Source organism: Trachinotus anak, unplaced genomic scaffold, assembly GCF_046630095.1.
Source record: "Trachinotus anak isolate AG129_WGS33_773 ecotype Australia unplaced genomic scaffold, CSIRO_AGI_Tana_v1 ptg000009l, whole genome shotgun sequence".
NCBI lineage: Eukaryota > Metazoa > Chordata > Actinopteri > Carangiformes > Carangidae > Trachinotus > Trachinotus anak.
Genome location: NW_027273860.1, coordinates 13,779,629 through 13,795,382, shown reverse-complemented (window position 1 = coordinate 13,795,382; position 15,754 = coordinate 13,779,629). Strand labels below are relative to the sequence as shown.

Sequence of the window (15,754 nt, the reverse complement as noted above, 5' to 3'; positions counted from 1 at the left end):
TTTACATCTGAATTCGTACTGCAAATATATAATACTTTACATTACTAAATAAATACCTTACAATAAGCAAAGTTTTCATTACTATTAACTAATACCTACTCAATATACAGGGCATGTATTATATTCGAACCACATTTTATTCTCTCAATACGTACGTAAACTCGTGCTTTTATTTTTGAAAATCCCAAACCGGAAATGTTAACGTGATTGCCGGGATCTTTACGCGGATGGAAGAGTAAAATAATTGACAATAAACACATATCGTATGCCTCCGACAAAGTAAAGGTGGTTTGTGAAGCAGTTTAAGCTATCACAGTATCAATGATACAGTTTTCACCGGAAGGCGTCGTTTGAAGCTTTTCAGTCGCTGACAGCTGTTTGGAATCGGAGAAATGGAGCATATCCGAACGCCAAAGGTAGCTAACATTTCTAGCTAATGGCAAATAGATGGGATACAGTCAGCAGCCCGGCCTTGTCGTTGCGGATTTTTTTTGTAATGCTTTAGTGTGGTTACATTTGCCAGATATCAACGTGTGGACTAAATGTGTGTGGGTCAGTCTACTAGCATGGTGGCTAGCAGGTGTCACCAGCAGCTCGGGGCGCCAGACGTGACGAGCATCGATGAGCTGTTTGTTTTTCCCGTGCAGCAGATAGCCAGACTTGCTTTCTGAAATGTAACTACTCTCACGCCCTATTAATGATTGAGTTAACGTTACACTGGCAGGCCAGTAAGTGCATCTAGTATGACAATACACCACAAGGAGAAACCAAGCTACATTGAGCTGTATAGCTGATAGTGCTCTATGGTGTTCACACCCTGGGTGATCATTGTAGGACTGACCTCTTCATATACAGTCTCACTGTTTTATCGTCAGGACAGTTGCCCAAAACATACAATCAAGAACTGGGATTTATTTATTTTTTTTACACACATTGAATGCTTTTGACTGGCCAATCGCCTGAACTCCAAATCACTTACTGAAGACCAAGGTGATGCCAAACAACTTCGAAACAAGCAGGAATTGAAGACTGCTGCAGTATAGGCCTGGCAGAGCATCACTAAAAACAATATGTATTTATATATGGAGGCACAAAAACATGTCACTGTCCATATACTTCTGCACTGCAGTGTTTATGGTGTAGGTGGCTATCCCTTAACTTCTTCCACATAGGCCTCTGTAGCTCACAAGCTAGGCCTACACTTTTCTTGTATGTGTATTTGTGAGGGTGTGTTCATTGACAGGTGAGCTTTTTTTTTTTTTTCTTCACATTCACATCGTATTTACTAACTAGTAACTAGCAGGGCACTTCATAGTAAATTATGCATATCTGCCCCAAAATTTAATGGCTGCTTCCGTGGCCCGTGCCTCATGCTTCCACCAAGTTTGATACAAATTGGATCAGTATTTTTTGCACAATGCATAACATCCTTGGTGAAGGTAAGTGCAAAATTACGTGCAATTCTTGGGTAACTTAATTGCCAGTGGTTGAAGGTTATGCTGGGATCAGGTGGGTGTGATTTTATGCATACTGGGTGTGGCCCCACTGTCTAAATCCTCCCGTTTGTGTGCTTGAATGAAACAGCACAAGAGGGCATTGCTATCCGTATACAGATACAGATGTTTTCACTTGGTGTAAAAATAGCACCACTATGTATCTTTGTGAGTATTTTATTGGATGACACAGTTTTTAATTAGCAATAAACCCGTGGTCAGTCTGCATCAGGAATGAGCAGATGCTTTAAAAAGATTCACATATGAAAAAAATAGGCGATTTTTGAGCTATGTGGAGAGTGAAAGCTGTATTTACATACTTTGAAAAAGAGCTTAGTCTGCTTAATTAATTCTCAAAAATATGAAAATTCACATCATCAACTTTCATATAAGACTGAATGAGATGTTCTCTCTCTCTCTCCCTTCCTCTCTCACTAATCTGCCTCATTCACTCACACACTGCTGACTTCCTGTATGTGCTGTGAAACCTGCCTATGACAGACCTGTGTCCTGTTGGTTGCTGGGAGACAGAGAAAGATTGAACTATTTCATCATATCTGACAACAACAGGAAAACGGAAACAAAGGAGAAGTCTGAGTCAACAAGAGAACCACTGCTGTGATGAATCATGAATTTGGACAGTTAGCCGCGACAGCAGCAAACAGTCCAAGTCCAACAGTCCAGTAGCCTTTTAGTAGCCACAGACAGAACGCGACTAGCAACAATTGGCATACATTGTTGAGCGTATGTCTTATTCTAATGGATTTTAGTGCTTAAAAGGGATTTGAGAGGAATGCAGGGCGGTAGAGTGAATTTCCATCAATAGTATTTTCCAACAGTTTCTCAGAATACATGCCTGGACAGACCATGTTAAGCCCTCTGATATTTATTTAGTAGCATAGTATAAAAGTGGACTCAACAGTATGCATACACTAATTAAGTACATTTATCCTTGACTGGAGATTTTCTGCCAAACCATGTTTAATGGAGTTATGAGTGAGTATTCTGACCATCAGGGAACATAAATCCCGTTGTTTATTACAGCTAGTGGACCAACCTCCTTCCTGTGTGGAAACTTGTGACTTGAGTAAATGTTCTACTGTCAGTATGTGCTGTGTTTATGTGCATGGATGGAGTAGGGATGGGGGTATTGCAAAAACAGCTGTGTAACAGAATGCAACTGGGAAAATGAAAAATACGAATTGTGTTTGACTTGAGTTGGTAAGGATTGGTTAAATTAAGGTCCGGATGGTTTATTTTTCACAGCTGTTCACATTATTCAGTGACTACCATCATTTTTTTCTTCCATATCTGGAAAACATTTGTGACTCTCATTATAATGGAACTGGCAGCTGATGTAGAGGGCCAGGTGGTCTGGATTAGGTGGTGCGCCAGGTGGAGCCGGTGCCAATTGCCTCTTACAGTAATTTTGTAACAGGTGTCATTCCACTTAGCAAGATCCTTTTTCCTCTTTTCAGTATATCCTGTATGTTACTTTACAATCAGCTAAGCAAGTTAATCTTATTGCTAACAACCACCTACCTGTCGACTAATGTTGGTATTACTCCTGTGTACGTGCTTTGTTTGCAGGTGGAGCAGGTGCGACTGTTGGATCGTTTCAGCAACAAATCCACAAATGGCACACTGTACCTCACAGCTACACATCTCATCTTTGTGGAGAGCAGCTCCAACAACTCAACCTCTGCAGGACAGGAGATCTGGGTGAGTGGTCCTGGCGCTGAGTGCGTTGTGCCAGTGTGACAGGCATTACTCACAGTCCCTGTTTCACCAAGCACATAACATAAGGACGCAGTCACTGTGAATCTACCGCTGGTATTTTTATTGGTGAAAATCTGTGGGAAAAAAATAGGAAACAGTTGGGCTCAATTTACACTGCCAAATGTTGTGTACCACACAAGTGCATGGTGGGTTAGATGCAGAATGGGAGGACTTCCACAGCGGAGTGGTGACCAAGAATTTTTTTCACCTGCTGGTGCTGATTTACAAAAAGTCAGAAGTGAGACGGTACTATTTCAAGCACGCTAATTCCTGTGGGTAATTGAGGATGATCATTTGACATCAAGGACCTGTTTTTAGCCTTTTAATTAACTTGAACATTTGTCAGTCTGCAGTATATTATTTTTGCACTCCCACACTGGACAGACTTATGCAGTGTAATCTTGCCAGTAGCAAAGTTTTTGCTGTTGCTGCCAGAAACTTTCATCTTTTTTTTTTTTTTTTTTTTTAAATCTGCAGCCAATTTTTCAGCTCCTGAAACACTTTGAATAAAGCTGAGATGCATACAAAATACAAGCTAACGGAGTTTAATGACAGGTGTTTCAACTAAAAATGAATGCTGTAAATGACCATCCTACAGAAACTTCAGTGTGAGGTTGGTGTTGCCCATCCACAGCTACACCAAGAGATATCAGTGTGACTGCCACGAGGAAGTCTGTACCCTGACAGAGTGTGTGTGTATGTGCATGTGTTAGGAAAAAAGAGAGATTATGCAAGCCTTTCTGATAAGAGGAAGTTGGGTAGAGTTTCAAAAGCCCCATTACACAGTACCAAGGTGTCTTGTTAGGCTTCTGTTCATGCATGTTATGTGTTTATATGTGTGTTTTCTGCCTCTACTTGAAAGAGGATTACTGTTGTAGCACCATAAGAACTGGGTTGTTGATGTCCAGCAGCAGTAAAGCATTTTAATGTCACTATGGCAATACAGTGGCAGTGTCGGGAAATGAGAGAAACATGTAAGAAATAGAAGAACGTTAGTTAGATACTGTTATTATGGGCCTAGAGCAATTATCTTAGACACAGGATTATTGGGAATTTTCTCATGGTCTGCAGTTTGAACCCATGATTTTGCATATTTTTCCCAAGTTGCTGTCAGTCTCAGAAAATACTGTTATTGATAGCACGTGTGATTTGTGATAGGGATTTCATACATATGATCCAGCCTGATCCAGCCCTATTTAATAGCTTCTCTGTTGACATATTGCACACTTGGTTAAGCAGTATATTTTGCTATCTATGTGTACACATTAGCCCTGTACTTTCTGTCCCCTGTTATATGATAAAAATAAAATATAGCACACCAGTATTTAGAATGCCACAGTAGCTGGTCTGTATTGTGGAAATGTTAGCGTGGCATAAAATGGTTTATGCAACAGATCCTGGGCCATGACCTCCCCCACAACCATCCTTCCTGCGTATGTGCTGAGAATTGGGAACATTTCCTCTAATCTACTTACTAGTTCCATGCAAACACTTACTTGACATTTGGCATTACAAATTTAACAGTATTACAAACTTCACCTTGCCGTGTCTGTGTGTCTGTGTGTCTGTGTGTCTGTGTGTCTGTGTGTCTGTGTCTGTGTCTGTTTCACTAGTTATTTCTGATGCTGATGTACTTTTTGAATACAGTGATAAGTGATACTGTATGATATTAAAACAGTTTGTGATGATGTTTTAATGTGGAGTAAACTGCCAGGTTTTCACTTTGCTTCGTTCAAAATGTCTGTCCTTAAAATTCTTGGTCCACATCTTTCAATGTTCTGAGTTTTATTTCCCTTCTCTTCTTCTTATTTAATTCACATCTTTATTATGGGCTTTAAATGCTGAAATGGGCACAAAGGCTTCCTCAGGCAACAATTTTGAACATGCTGTCAGATTCTCCTCATTAGTCCAAGTTCATCTAGACAGATTTCAGTGTGCAGCAGGTGAACCACTGCCAGCCTGATTTCACTTTTTAAAAGCTGGTGACTTGCTTCTAAGTCCTCTTAAAATGTTTTGAGCTTTATACTAGTTAATCGTGACACTCTTGCTTTTTTTTTTTTTTTTTTGTTGATATTAATTACGTTTACCTGATTGCAGAAGATATTGAGAATCACAAAAGGTTTAATCAGTTTTCAAATCACCATTTATTTCTTGGCTCCTTAAATCCTTACGGACACAGTGTTTGTTTTGACCATATCTGGTTCTTTGTGATCTCTAGTCACATACAGACTTGTATGTCAAATAGGGGTTCCTAGTGCATACTTCATACACAGTACATGGGTAACAGCATTTGCATTTTATTAATATGAGTAATATGCTGCTGCATTCATTAAATTATTGATTTTCTTTTTTTTTTTCTTTCAGTGTAATTCATTCAAATAAATAGAAACAAATCCTCATCTGATTTAAACCAGCAATCCACTCAGTATAATCAGCTCTCTCTTTCTTTCTCTTTGCTCTCTTCCTCCCTTCCCTACAGATTTTGCATCACCATATAGCCTCTGTGGAGAAGCTCTCCCTGACCACCACGGGCTGTCCCCTGGTCATCCAGTGTCGTAACTTCAGGGTGGTTCATTTTGTGGTTCAGAGAGAAAGAGACTGCCACGATGTCTACAGCTCACTCCTGCGTCTCCTACGACCTGGTAGGTTTCAGCGTGTCTGTCTGTGTTAGTCACTGTTTCTGCTTGTCCATTCATTGGGATCTGTGTCCTGTCATTCACCTTTGATCCTTTTGTTGCTTTCTTCGCCCCGCCTGTTTTTAAACTTTCTATGAATTGACAAATTGACATACACGCACAGTGTTACATATATTTGTTTGTGTTTTATTAAGGCATCTCTTCTGGTTTTCTCTTCCCCTGCTCAGTATCCTACGAGGAGCTCTATGCTTTCTCTTACAACCCCAAACAGAACGACCAACAGAGAGAGGAAGGGTGGCAGCTCATCGACCTGGGGGCAGAGTTTGAGAGGATGGGCGTCCCCTGCGACCAATGGCAGCTCACTGACGTCAACAGAGACTACAAGGTAGGCAGTCGGCTGTAGTGAATTATAAGTGGAGAAACTCTGTCAAAAGGAAGAGCAATGTTTAGTACTTTTTCATAACCTTTGATGTTGTAGACTCTTTTATGTGCTGAGAGCGGTAAGAACAAGCTCTCTGCAGTGAAGTATTTCTTGTTAAATTTCACAGTCAAGACATGAAAAGTCATAGTTAAATCTGCAGTAGGCCAGAGTTTAATATCACAGCTTTCTGCAGGCATTACATCCTTCATAATTAGATGGATAAACACAATAGATGATGTCAGTGGGTTTGGTTTTGATGCAGAGGAAGAGACAAAATAAAACTTAATAAGTGAAATTAGAAAAACAAGATAAACAAACCCAGTAAAAGCTGGACATGCTGACGATTGTTGAACCTTGGCACCGTTCTCTGTGCGCAATAAACTTCACCTAACACAAAGAAAAAAACAAAGAGCAGGCACTTTGTTGAAGTCACATTATTAGTGAGACATATAGTAAGTTTGGGCTGCCATTATACAAGCTGCACATGTTTTATGTACTTCTGCATACCGTTATGGTATATAGTTGTCTTTTTGTCACTGTAAAGTGTGAGGCACTTCAGTTTGCTCTGTGCAAACATTGTCCAGGCTTACCAGCTCAAACGTGAGGCTATGTTGTAATAAGCTGGCTATAAATGAGGGCATGGTAATGTTGGAGGAAACTGGTTATTACGGTATATTGGAGAAACTATATTGGAAATTTCCACACATTATTAAGACATTATGCATGCAGGTCCAGAAGAGGGCACTAGAGCATCACTTGTTCACGAGGATCACCAGTGCTTAATATTCGCTCCAACTCTACTATTACAGACAAACAAAGCTTAAGTCCAAAGTCAGATTTTTGTTTCTAAAGAATATTGACATCCACTGTAAAGAAATGATAGATAACTCTCAAGAAAGCACAGAACATCATGAGCCCCAACTATAGTTTTGTCCCAGTATTGCTAACATTTTGATTCAGCACAACATGTTTACATACTTAAAAGACTTTTGGTTTAAGCTCCATATTTCATGATTCAGTGTCATTATCTTCTGTGTCCCCGTGTGTGTGATTGTATATGTGATGTTTGTATATTTTGTGCCTGGTTTTCCAGGTGTGTGAGACATATCCACGGGACCTGTATGTTCCTATCACAGCCAGTAAGCCTATCATCGTGGGGAGTTCCAAGTTCAGAAGCAAAGGGCGCTTTCCTGTACTCACATACTTCTACCAGGAGAAAAAGGTACTCAAACTTTAATAATACACACACAATAGATTACAAAATATTTTACATAGCAGGAAAAGTAGTCTTTATATAGCAGCTTCTATGTACTACACATTACATCCACAGAACATAACTGTTTAAAGTCTTACTAGTAAGAGAACTAAAACATACAGATTTTACTCAAGGTGGCAATAGAAAGTGCACATGGGGTGTGCAAAGTTGAGATTTTGGAAATTCTGACCTTTCATTTGTGCTTGATGAATGCTCAGAGGGTCACCAAAATTTTTAGGAATCGCTGTTTGAGGCTCATGAAATTTCAGAGAATTCTGGACAGTAGTTGTCAAGATATCTACTGAACACATGAACACAGATGACTCTTAACGGGCAATGCAAAACAGTAACTGCACTGGACACATTTTACAGCACTGTAACACATTACAAACGTTATAATCAACATTTATTTATTTAGTTAGTTAGATCCCCACTAGCCCCTGTTTTGTAACATTGGCTAATGGCCTGAATAGGCTAATGCCTATTCACAGTAATGCATTTTAAAATTGGAGAGACAGGTATTCACCACCTCTTCTATCCTAAACGAATTATTAATTCCTGTTTTTCCACTGAAACAACAGCATCAGTCAACCTGTCAAAACATGATACTTAGCAATGGTTTGGCAACGCCAACTGCACTCTTCATTTAATTAGTGCATTTTTGGCACATGGCCTTCTGGGTACAAGCACACCCTTTATAGTGTACTACGCAACGGCTTAGTCATTACCAAATATCTGAATCACAATACTGATGTTTTCTGTCTAAAATCCAAACTAAAAAAAGCAAAATGGCAAACATATTGTAATCGACATTTGAACACCTTATCGATTTGATAAAGATAAAACTATTATTTTGAAATGTAGATGTTAAATTATAGGTGAGACAGAGGAAATGAATGCTGTCAAATATCTGGTTTTAGTTTATGATTCACCAGCAATATTTTTTATTTTATTTTTGTAACTTCCTTGTTCTGATCAGTGTACTCTGTTCACCCTGATAGGCAGCAGTGTGTCGATGCAGTCAGCCTCTCTCTGGCTTTAGTGCACGATGCTTAGAGGACGAGAGCATGCTGCAGGCTATCAGCAAAGCCAATCACAACAGCCGATTCGTCTACGTCATGGACACCAGGCCAAAGGTAAGGTGGTGATACCCACACAAAGACCTCAAAAATAACGTGCACAAGGTTCATTAACAGCAGATATGTTTTTCAAATGTACTGTATATACAGTCCTGGTGAAAAATGATTGGTATCCTTGAATTTCAAGTACATCATTCAGAATATCTTACTCTATCTTAATATTACCAGACTATTTCAATGACATGTCCAAGGTTTCTGAACAAAAGAAAAAAATTGCAAACACAAATTGTAACCCAGATACAATTATTGGCACCCTTCATTAATATTTGGTTGTAGAACATTTGGCAACAATGACAAACTGTAAATATTTCTTTCTAGACACTTCTTGTAGCTGTCTGCTGCCAGCTTCGGCACTAGGCAGAATGCAAATACAACATAATGACATGTAATTAGCGTATCATGTCATTTAGCAACATTTAACGACTTTTCAAAAAGGTTTTAGCTTCTGTCCATTGAAAGTAGTTGTTTATAGCAGTTCCACAACAGTTTTCAACTATGTCCTCAGTTTTGTGCACAGATCATATACCAGCCATATACCTGGCTTTGACTAAATGGTGTTATCTGTTTTTTTTCTGTCCTGCAGTTGAATGCGCTAGCTAACCGAGCAGCAGGTAAAGGCTATGAGAATGAAGACAACTACTCCAACATCCGCTTCCAGTTTGTTGGCATCGAAAACATCCATGTCATGAGGACCAGTCTGCAGAAAATGCTAGAAGGTGAAACATCTTATACACATCGGCACACATATAAAACTGTTATTTTATTTTTTTTTGGATTATGAAGAGTACTTATATATATTCAAAGTTCACATAGTCAGTAAATGGTTAATCTGAATGTACTTTCTGTCTGTGTATTTGTCTCTCAGTGACTGGGGCTCGGTCTCTCTCCATGAGTGACTACTTGGTTGGCCTGGAGAGTAGTGGCTGGCTGCGGCACATCAAGGCCATTGTAGATGCAGCTATCTTTCTTGCCAAGGTACACATTTTTTACCTTTCGGTATCCTTGATTTTTGTTTTTCTCAAAATGCATTTATTTGCACAATAAGGTTTTTATTCAGGATATTCAAGTGTTAATATGTAGCATCTTCCTATAAACAAAGTTTAAAGCATGCACAATAATCTTAAGAATATCACCATCTCTACCTTCTCTTAATATTAACTGTCTACCTTGAAATCTGCTCATAATCGGCTCATTTCCATTAGTCCATCATTGACATTGACTTTCAAGGATGTATAATCTTCTTTACTCACATCACAACATGTTGTTGTCTGTCTTCACTCTTGATCCCAGGCAGTGACAGTGGAAGGAGCCAGTGTGTTGGTTCATTGTTCAGACGGATGGGACAGAACAGCCCAAGTCTGCTCCCTAGGGTCATTGCTCATGGACCCTTACTACCGTACCATCAAGGGCTTCATGGTACCAGCCGCACACACACACACAATTTGACACTAGTTTAAAGAAGGTCCAAAGAGCTGATGTGAGTATGAACTTACTTTTCCTTTACCTTTGTCTTTCAGGTACTGATAGAGAAAGACTGGATCTCCTTTGGTCACAAGTTTGCAGACAGGTGAGCTTTCAAATGTATCAGCCTAGAGATTTAGTCAGAGTTTGCTACGAGAACAAGTTCAAGCAGGATCTCATAATTGAATTTGCCCCAGAGTCCTGTAATGGCTTGCTTATTGGTAAATCAGGATGACGTGCCTTCGTTGGTGCCCATTTATTGGAAGAAAATGTGACAGTTCCCCCAGAAGAGAGAAAACATGATAAAATAAAGTAAAATAAAGAAGATGTAATGCAGTGCCCTATTAGTTTCCATTGTAATGAGGTGAGCTGGAGGAGCTGTATGGGTGCAATTTAGAGAGGGAAAGTGCCATTTAGAGTGCCCCTAGGTCTAACATACTAAAGTGCAGAATTGGGTGCCCTGTCAATTGGAAAAAAAGCACAATTAAGTGTCCTCTAGGGTGCCCCCACATGTGAGAATGATGAGTCATGATGAGTGCCCTTTCAATGAACAAAAAAAAAGGTGTCCCCAACACTTTTCACTTCACTGAGAATACTGCTCAAAACAGGTCATTCTCAAAATGTTTACAGTTTGCAAAATGAATGTCTAAACAGTAAGTCCTTTTTATATCAGTGTATCATGTGTCCTTTATATATTCTTGCCTGTGTCTGTCAATCTGAGTCTGCCACTGCTACATACATACATACTGTACTATTTATACTACATTATACTACATTTATACACAGCAGTTCTTTCTTAGTTCTACATAGTTACTTTAATGTGAACTTATGTGGCTTTCATTGTGTATTTGAATTGTGCACTTATAGGTGTGACCAGTTGGATGGGGATCCAAAGGAGGTGTCTCCTATCTTCACTCAGTTCCTGGAATGTGTCTGGCAACTGACAGAGCAGTTCCCACAGGTGTGGGAGTGTGTGTGCTATATGATGCATGTTGTATTTGCACAGATCTACAGTATGTGCCTTACAAGCAGCATTTGTGGTGTTTATTTAATGGTAACCCTCTCCTTAGGCATTTGAGTTCAGTGAGTGGTTCCTACTGCAGATCCATGAACATGTCCACTCCTGTCAATATGGAAACTTCCTGGGCAACAATCAGAGGCAGAGAGAAGAGCTTCAGTGAGTCCAAAACATACACATTTGTGCAGAGTAGCAGTTTTCTTAGTTGGTTTGTTTTTTTAAAGTTTTCCACACTTCCTTGCTTCTATTGGCTCTAGAGATGACAACTATGAAACATATTCATTGATTCAAAAATGATGACCTTTAAAGACTTTCTCCGCATACAAACGTACAGCCATACCTTGCTTGACAAATTCATCATCAACTCTACATTAAACAGACACTGAAAAAACACTACCACAGAAGGCCCTCTTCTAAAATAAACAGATAATTGAGGATTGGCCAGAATGTTCTCACAGTGCAAAAAATATCCTCATTCTGAACATAATTACACAGTTAGTTGCTGGTGAGACACTGCCACAGAAAAAATATTCCATATTGATTTTCAGATGTTTTTCTCTGCTTGTTTAAACCTTGAAGTCCTCATTGTCCTGTGTGAGAAACAGCCTCATGCTGCACCAGACTAAAACAAACACTCAATTGTGGATTGTAATTCACGAGTCTGACAAATACTCCATATTCTCATATTACACTGTCTACCCTTATTGTTTGCTCTGCTGCATGTCTTCATGATATCAAAAGATTAATGGAGAAAAACAAAGACTTCACACCTGCATAAGGCAGTTTCAGAAACAAATACCCAAGTCAGACATGTGTCTTTATATTCAATCACTTATATTGACTGTATTTCTGTTTCCTATATCTGTAAGCGTGGATATGTGCAGAAATCAATAGAACACATAAATACAGTTATGATTTTACAGTGAGCTTTCTGTGTGTGAAAGCATAATTAATCTTTCTTTTTGAAAAATGAAACAAACGCTTCATTGGACTGTGTTTAAGTTTATGTGTTGTATGTCTCTTTAACTATGGTTTTGTGTTCAAGGCTCAGAGAGCGGACGCACTCACTGTGGGCGTTTCTAATGAGCGAAAAACAGAACTACTTGAATCCATTTTACAGCCCTGTATTCTCTGAATTGCACCCTGTGTTGGAGCCCTCCACCCTACCTTACCATTTCAAGTCAGTAGAGCCTTCCTCACCTTCCCGCTGTTGTTTACATATTTATAGTACTATACTTTAATTGGCCCCATCATTCTGTAAGGAATCTTATCTTTGTGTTTGTGTGCGCCTGTGCTTCCAAGGTTCTGGAGGAACATGTACCACCAGTTTGATCGGTCCATGCATCCACGTCAGTCCATCCTCAAAACCATCCTGACTCTGAGAGAGAACAGCTGCAAGGCAGAGAGCACAGTGCACGCACTGGAGAGTGTGAGTTGGCACATGAATGTTACCTGTGAAACTTGTTGTTTTGTATATTCAGTGTGGATACATACTGTTGTTGCTTTGTTTTTCTTTTTTAATAAAATCCCATTTCTATAGAAAAAAATGGGCAGCCACTGTTGCATTTTTTTTCAATCCCCTTAGCACAAGATCATGAGTTAACTATCTCATGTGGATAACAAAGTTGTTGTTTTCTTCATGTGATATTGGGGAATCAAGTGGTACAGAACAAGGCCACCATTATTTTGAGAAAACAAGATAATCGTCTTATTATTGTTGCCTTGAGATGAAATAATTGCAACCAACTGATCTTAGTTAACCATACAGGATGTTTACTATCCAAAAAATATGTTTACTACATTCACAGAAGTTACATTTAATCTTGAAACATTTCAAATATTTAAATTTATAATATTAACCTCAGTTATGCTGTGTGATTTTACTTGAGATTAATTAATTAACTGACACTCATGAATTTTGAATAAAACATCTTTCTCTGTGTTTGTCTGTCCAGAGACTTCAACAGCTCGGTGTGACCCCAGTTGGAACCTCTGAACCCCCTGCACCTCCTCCCACCAGAGATCAGCGCTCCGGCTCCAACACCCTCCCGCCACGTCCCGACTCCCTCATCCTGGGGGCACCTATCAGCCACAAAGAAGTGCAGCGGCAGGTGGAGGAAGACGGGCAGGAGGAGGTCGGCGAGGAGGCCACAGAGAGCGCTGACACAGAGCGGACAGTAGAGGGCAGCAGTGGCACTGAGAGCAGAAAGCAGAGCTACGGAGAGCTGGAAGGGACATACAACAGTGAGCTGGCAAAAGAAGAGCCAGCTGTTGTCAGTCTGGAGTTTGGAGTGGCACGTATGACCTGCTGAGACCAAACTGGGGTATTGTGGGATACTGAGGGACAGGTGACTGAGAGAGAAGGCTTAGTGAAAGTGTGTGCATGTCTATGTGATTACGTGCTGACTACGCAGTGGTCCCAGATGGGCTGAGTGGGTGAAGTTGTATGTCTGTATAGTCCAAATCTCTATGGAAAGCCTCATTATTATGTCATATATAGCACCTATAGGAAAATGGCTTGTTTTTTTATGAATGTTGAAAAGCACTATAGGGAGGTAACGAATAGTAAAAGAGAATAAACTCATCCAAAAAAAACGGTGACTCTTCTAGTTTGTTCAGTTTTATCCATCCATTTTGAAAATATATGACCTTGATATTCCTAACAAATGGTCATATTTCTCCACATGAAATCCCACACAAAATCACAGTTTTTGGCACCAGAAATATTTCATTACATCCAAAGGCTTGAATCCAACTTAATCTGAATGTTGCCTGTGACCTGAGCTGATTTTGCTCCAGTTGGACAGATTGGAAAAAAAAACATCAAATTCTGCATCATTAAAGATAATCTATCAGTAAATTGCACTGAGTAAAAAATTTGGATACACCATGAAGTGGATCTGACTAAATTCAGTTTGATTTCTTTTTAAGTAGGCACCACTCATTTCTCTTATTTAACAATTGATCTGACAACTGACCAGGTCCAGCTGTCAACTGTCACCCTCATTGATCATTTAATCCGATTTTACCTCTCATATTGATCACATAATCCGACTTCCTAATGTGCATTGAGCCCAAAATCCTATTGGTCTTCTTTGTGTGCCATGTCAGTGACTTATGATTTATGACAGCTCACCATGGTCATGGGTCATTGTCATTGCTGGACTTTTTTTTAAAAAAAGCAAATTTCACTAAAGTTTGTTTTAAAAAAAATATATATATACACCATAGATGACCCCTGCCTTTTCTTTAACTCTCCTATAGGTGTTCTGAAGGTGAACAAAAACCCAACACAGCAATTACTGTATATCAGACTGTGCTGCTTGACAAAACCAAATAGAACTTAGTGCAAATGTTGAAATGCTTTTGGAATAAGCATATCTAGATAAAATATTATTGCAGGAAAGAGTAATGGAATGGCTTTAGGTCAAAAAATCCTAAAGCTTTTTGTCATTACCACATCTTGGAACATTACATTATTTTAACTGGGTTAGGTTTACCGCCCTGGGGATTTAGCATGTGAATTTAGAGCAAAGTTCTAATTTCTCATTTATTTTTGAGCCAGGCTGTGTGTTTTGGCTCAGCTTTTACTTGTAGAGACCATAATAATTCTGTGTTAATTCCAGACTAAGGTTGTAAGTTTGCTTCATATCAAAGCTCAGGAAGGATTTGACCTTCAGTGGATTTGATTTACTGTACAAGAAAACATTTTCCTCAGTCGGTGTGCTGCAGAAAGACAGGACGTTTGACCTTGAGACATGTCAGGATTGTCAGTCTGGAATGTGTGTTTCTGTGCTATGCAAATTCATGATTACATACATACATTTTGTTTGCACCGTGCTTTCCATGACACTCAACCTCACAACACCAAACTCTGCTCATTCTGCTGTGTTTTATCCAGCCTGCGTGCAATTAAATACTTTATGGAGTTTGTGCTTACAGCTTTGGCAGTGAACTTCCTCCTTAAACACCACTCTCTTCAGCATCCTCACATGCTGTAGGAATAAAAGGAGTTTTGTACTGGCACAGACATAAACACTGGACAAACTGAACTCTGGCCTCATGAACAAGTCATTGTCTGTGAGGAAATAAACATGCCATTATTCAGCTATAAGAACTTGCATTGAAGACTGCCTGGTAGTGCAATGTAGTGTAAAGCCTGACTTTCCAAAGCTCCTTACTCTTTAAATTAAGTGAAAAAAGAACATAATCGTTGATGCAAAGAGTTGACATTAATGAAACTTCTCTTACTCTCTCATGGGGTTTCTTCTTATTTTTAGATTTGACTTTACCGACATTTTTAAGGTGATGAGTCATTTTTATGTATTAGATCGATGAATACAGTGTGCAAAAAGGCTTTATTATGCCTCATGTAAATTGCAAAGTCTTACAATAACTGGATATTATGATTTGTGAGGCATTTCACATGCTGACAAAGTGATGAGTCAGGTTAACACACTCGTAATACTATGTCACTGCTGTCTGTGTCAAGACAGTCCTCCTGTAGCCTACTTGTGCATGTTATCTCACATTAAACATTGAGAAGCCTCTT

The 15,754-nt window shown here is 39.3% G+C and overlaps 1 protein-coding gene across 1 annotated transcript; it reads left to right on the top strand.

Annotated features, from left to right (window-relative positions):
* The first annotated feature begins 209 nt into the window (after window positions 1-209).
* Window positions 210-13,797, top strand: mtmr6 (myotubularin related protein 6). The gene is made up of 15 exons (XM_071485467.1): window positions 210-416; window positions 3,084-3,215; window positions 5,752-5,914; window positions 6,136-6,293; window positions 7,423-7,551; window positions 8,586-8,720; window positions 9,307-9,439; window positions 9,589-9,698; window positions 10,014-10,139; window positions 10,241-10,290; window positions 11,052-11,145; window positions 11,255-11,361; window positions 12,248-12,382; window positions 12,505-12,631; window positions 13,158-13,797. The coding sequence occupies exons 1-15, from the start codon at window positions 393-395 to the stop codon at window positions 13,512-13,514; spliced, it is 1,980 nt and encodes a 659-aa protein (XP_071341568.1). The 5' UTR covers window positions 210-392; the 3' UTR covers window positions 13,515-13,797.
* The last annotated feature ends 1,957 nt before the right edge of the window (window positions 13,798-15,754 follow it).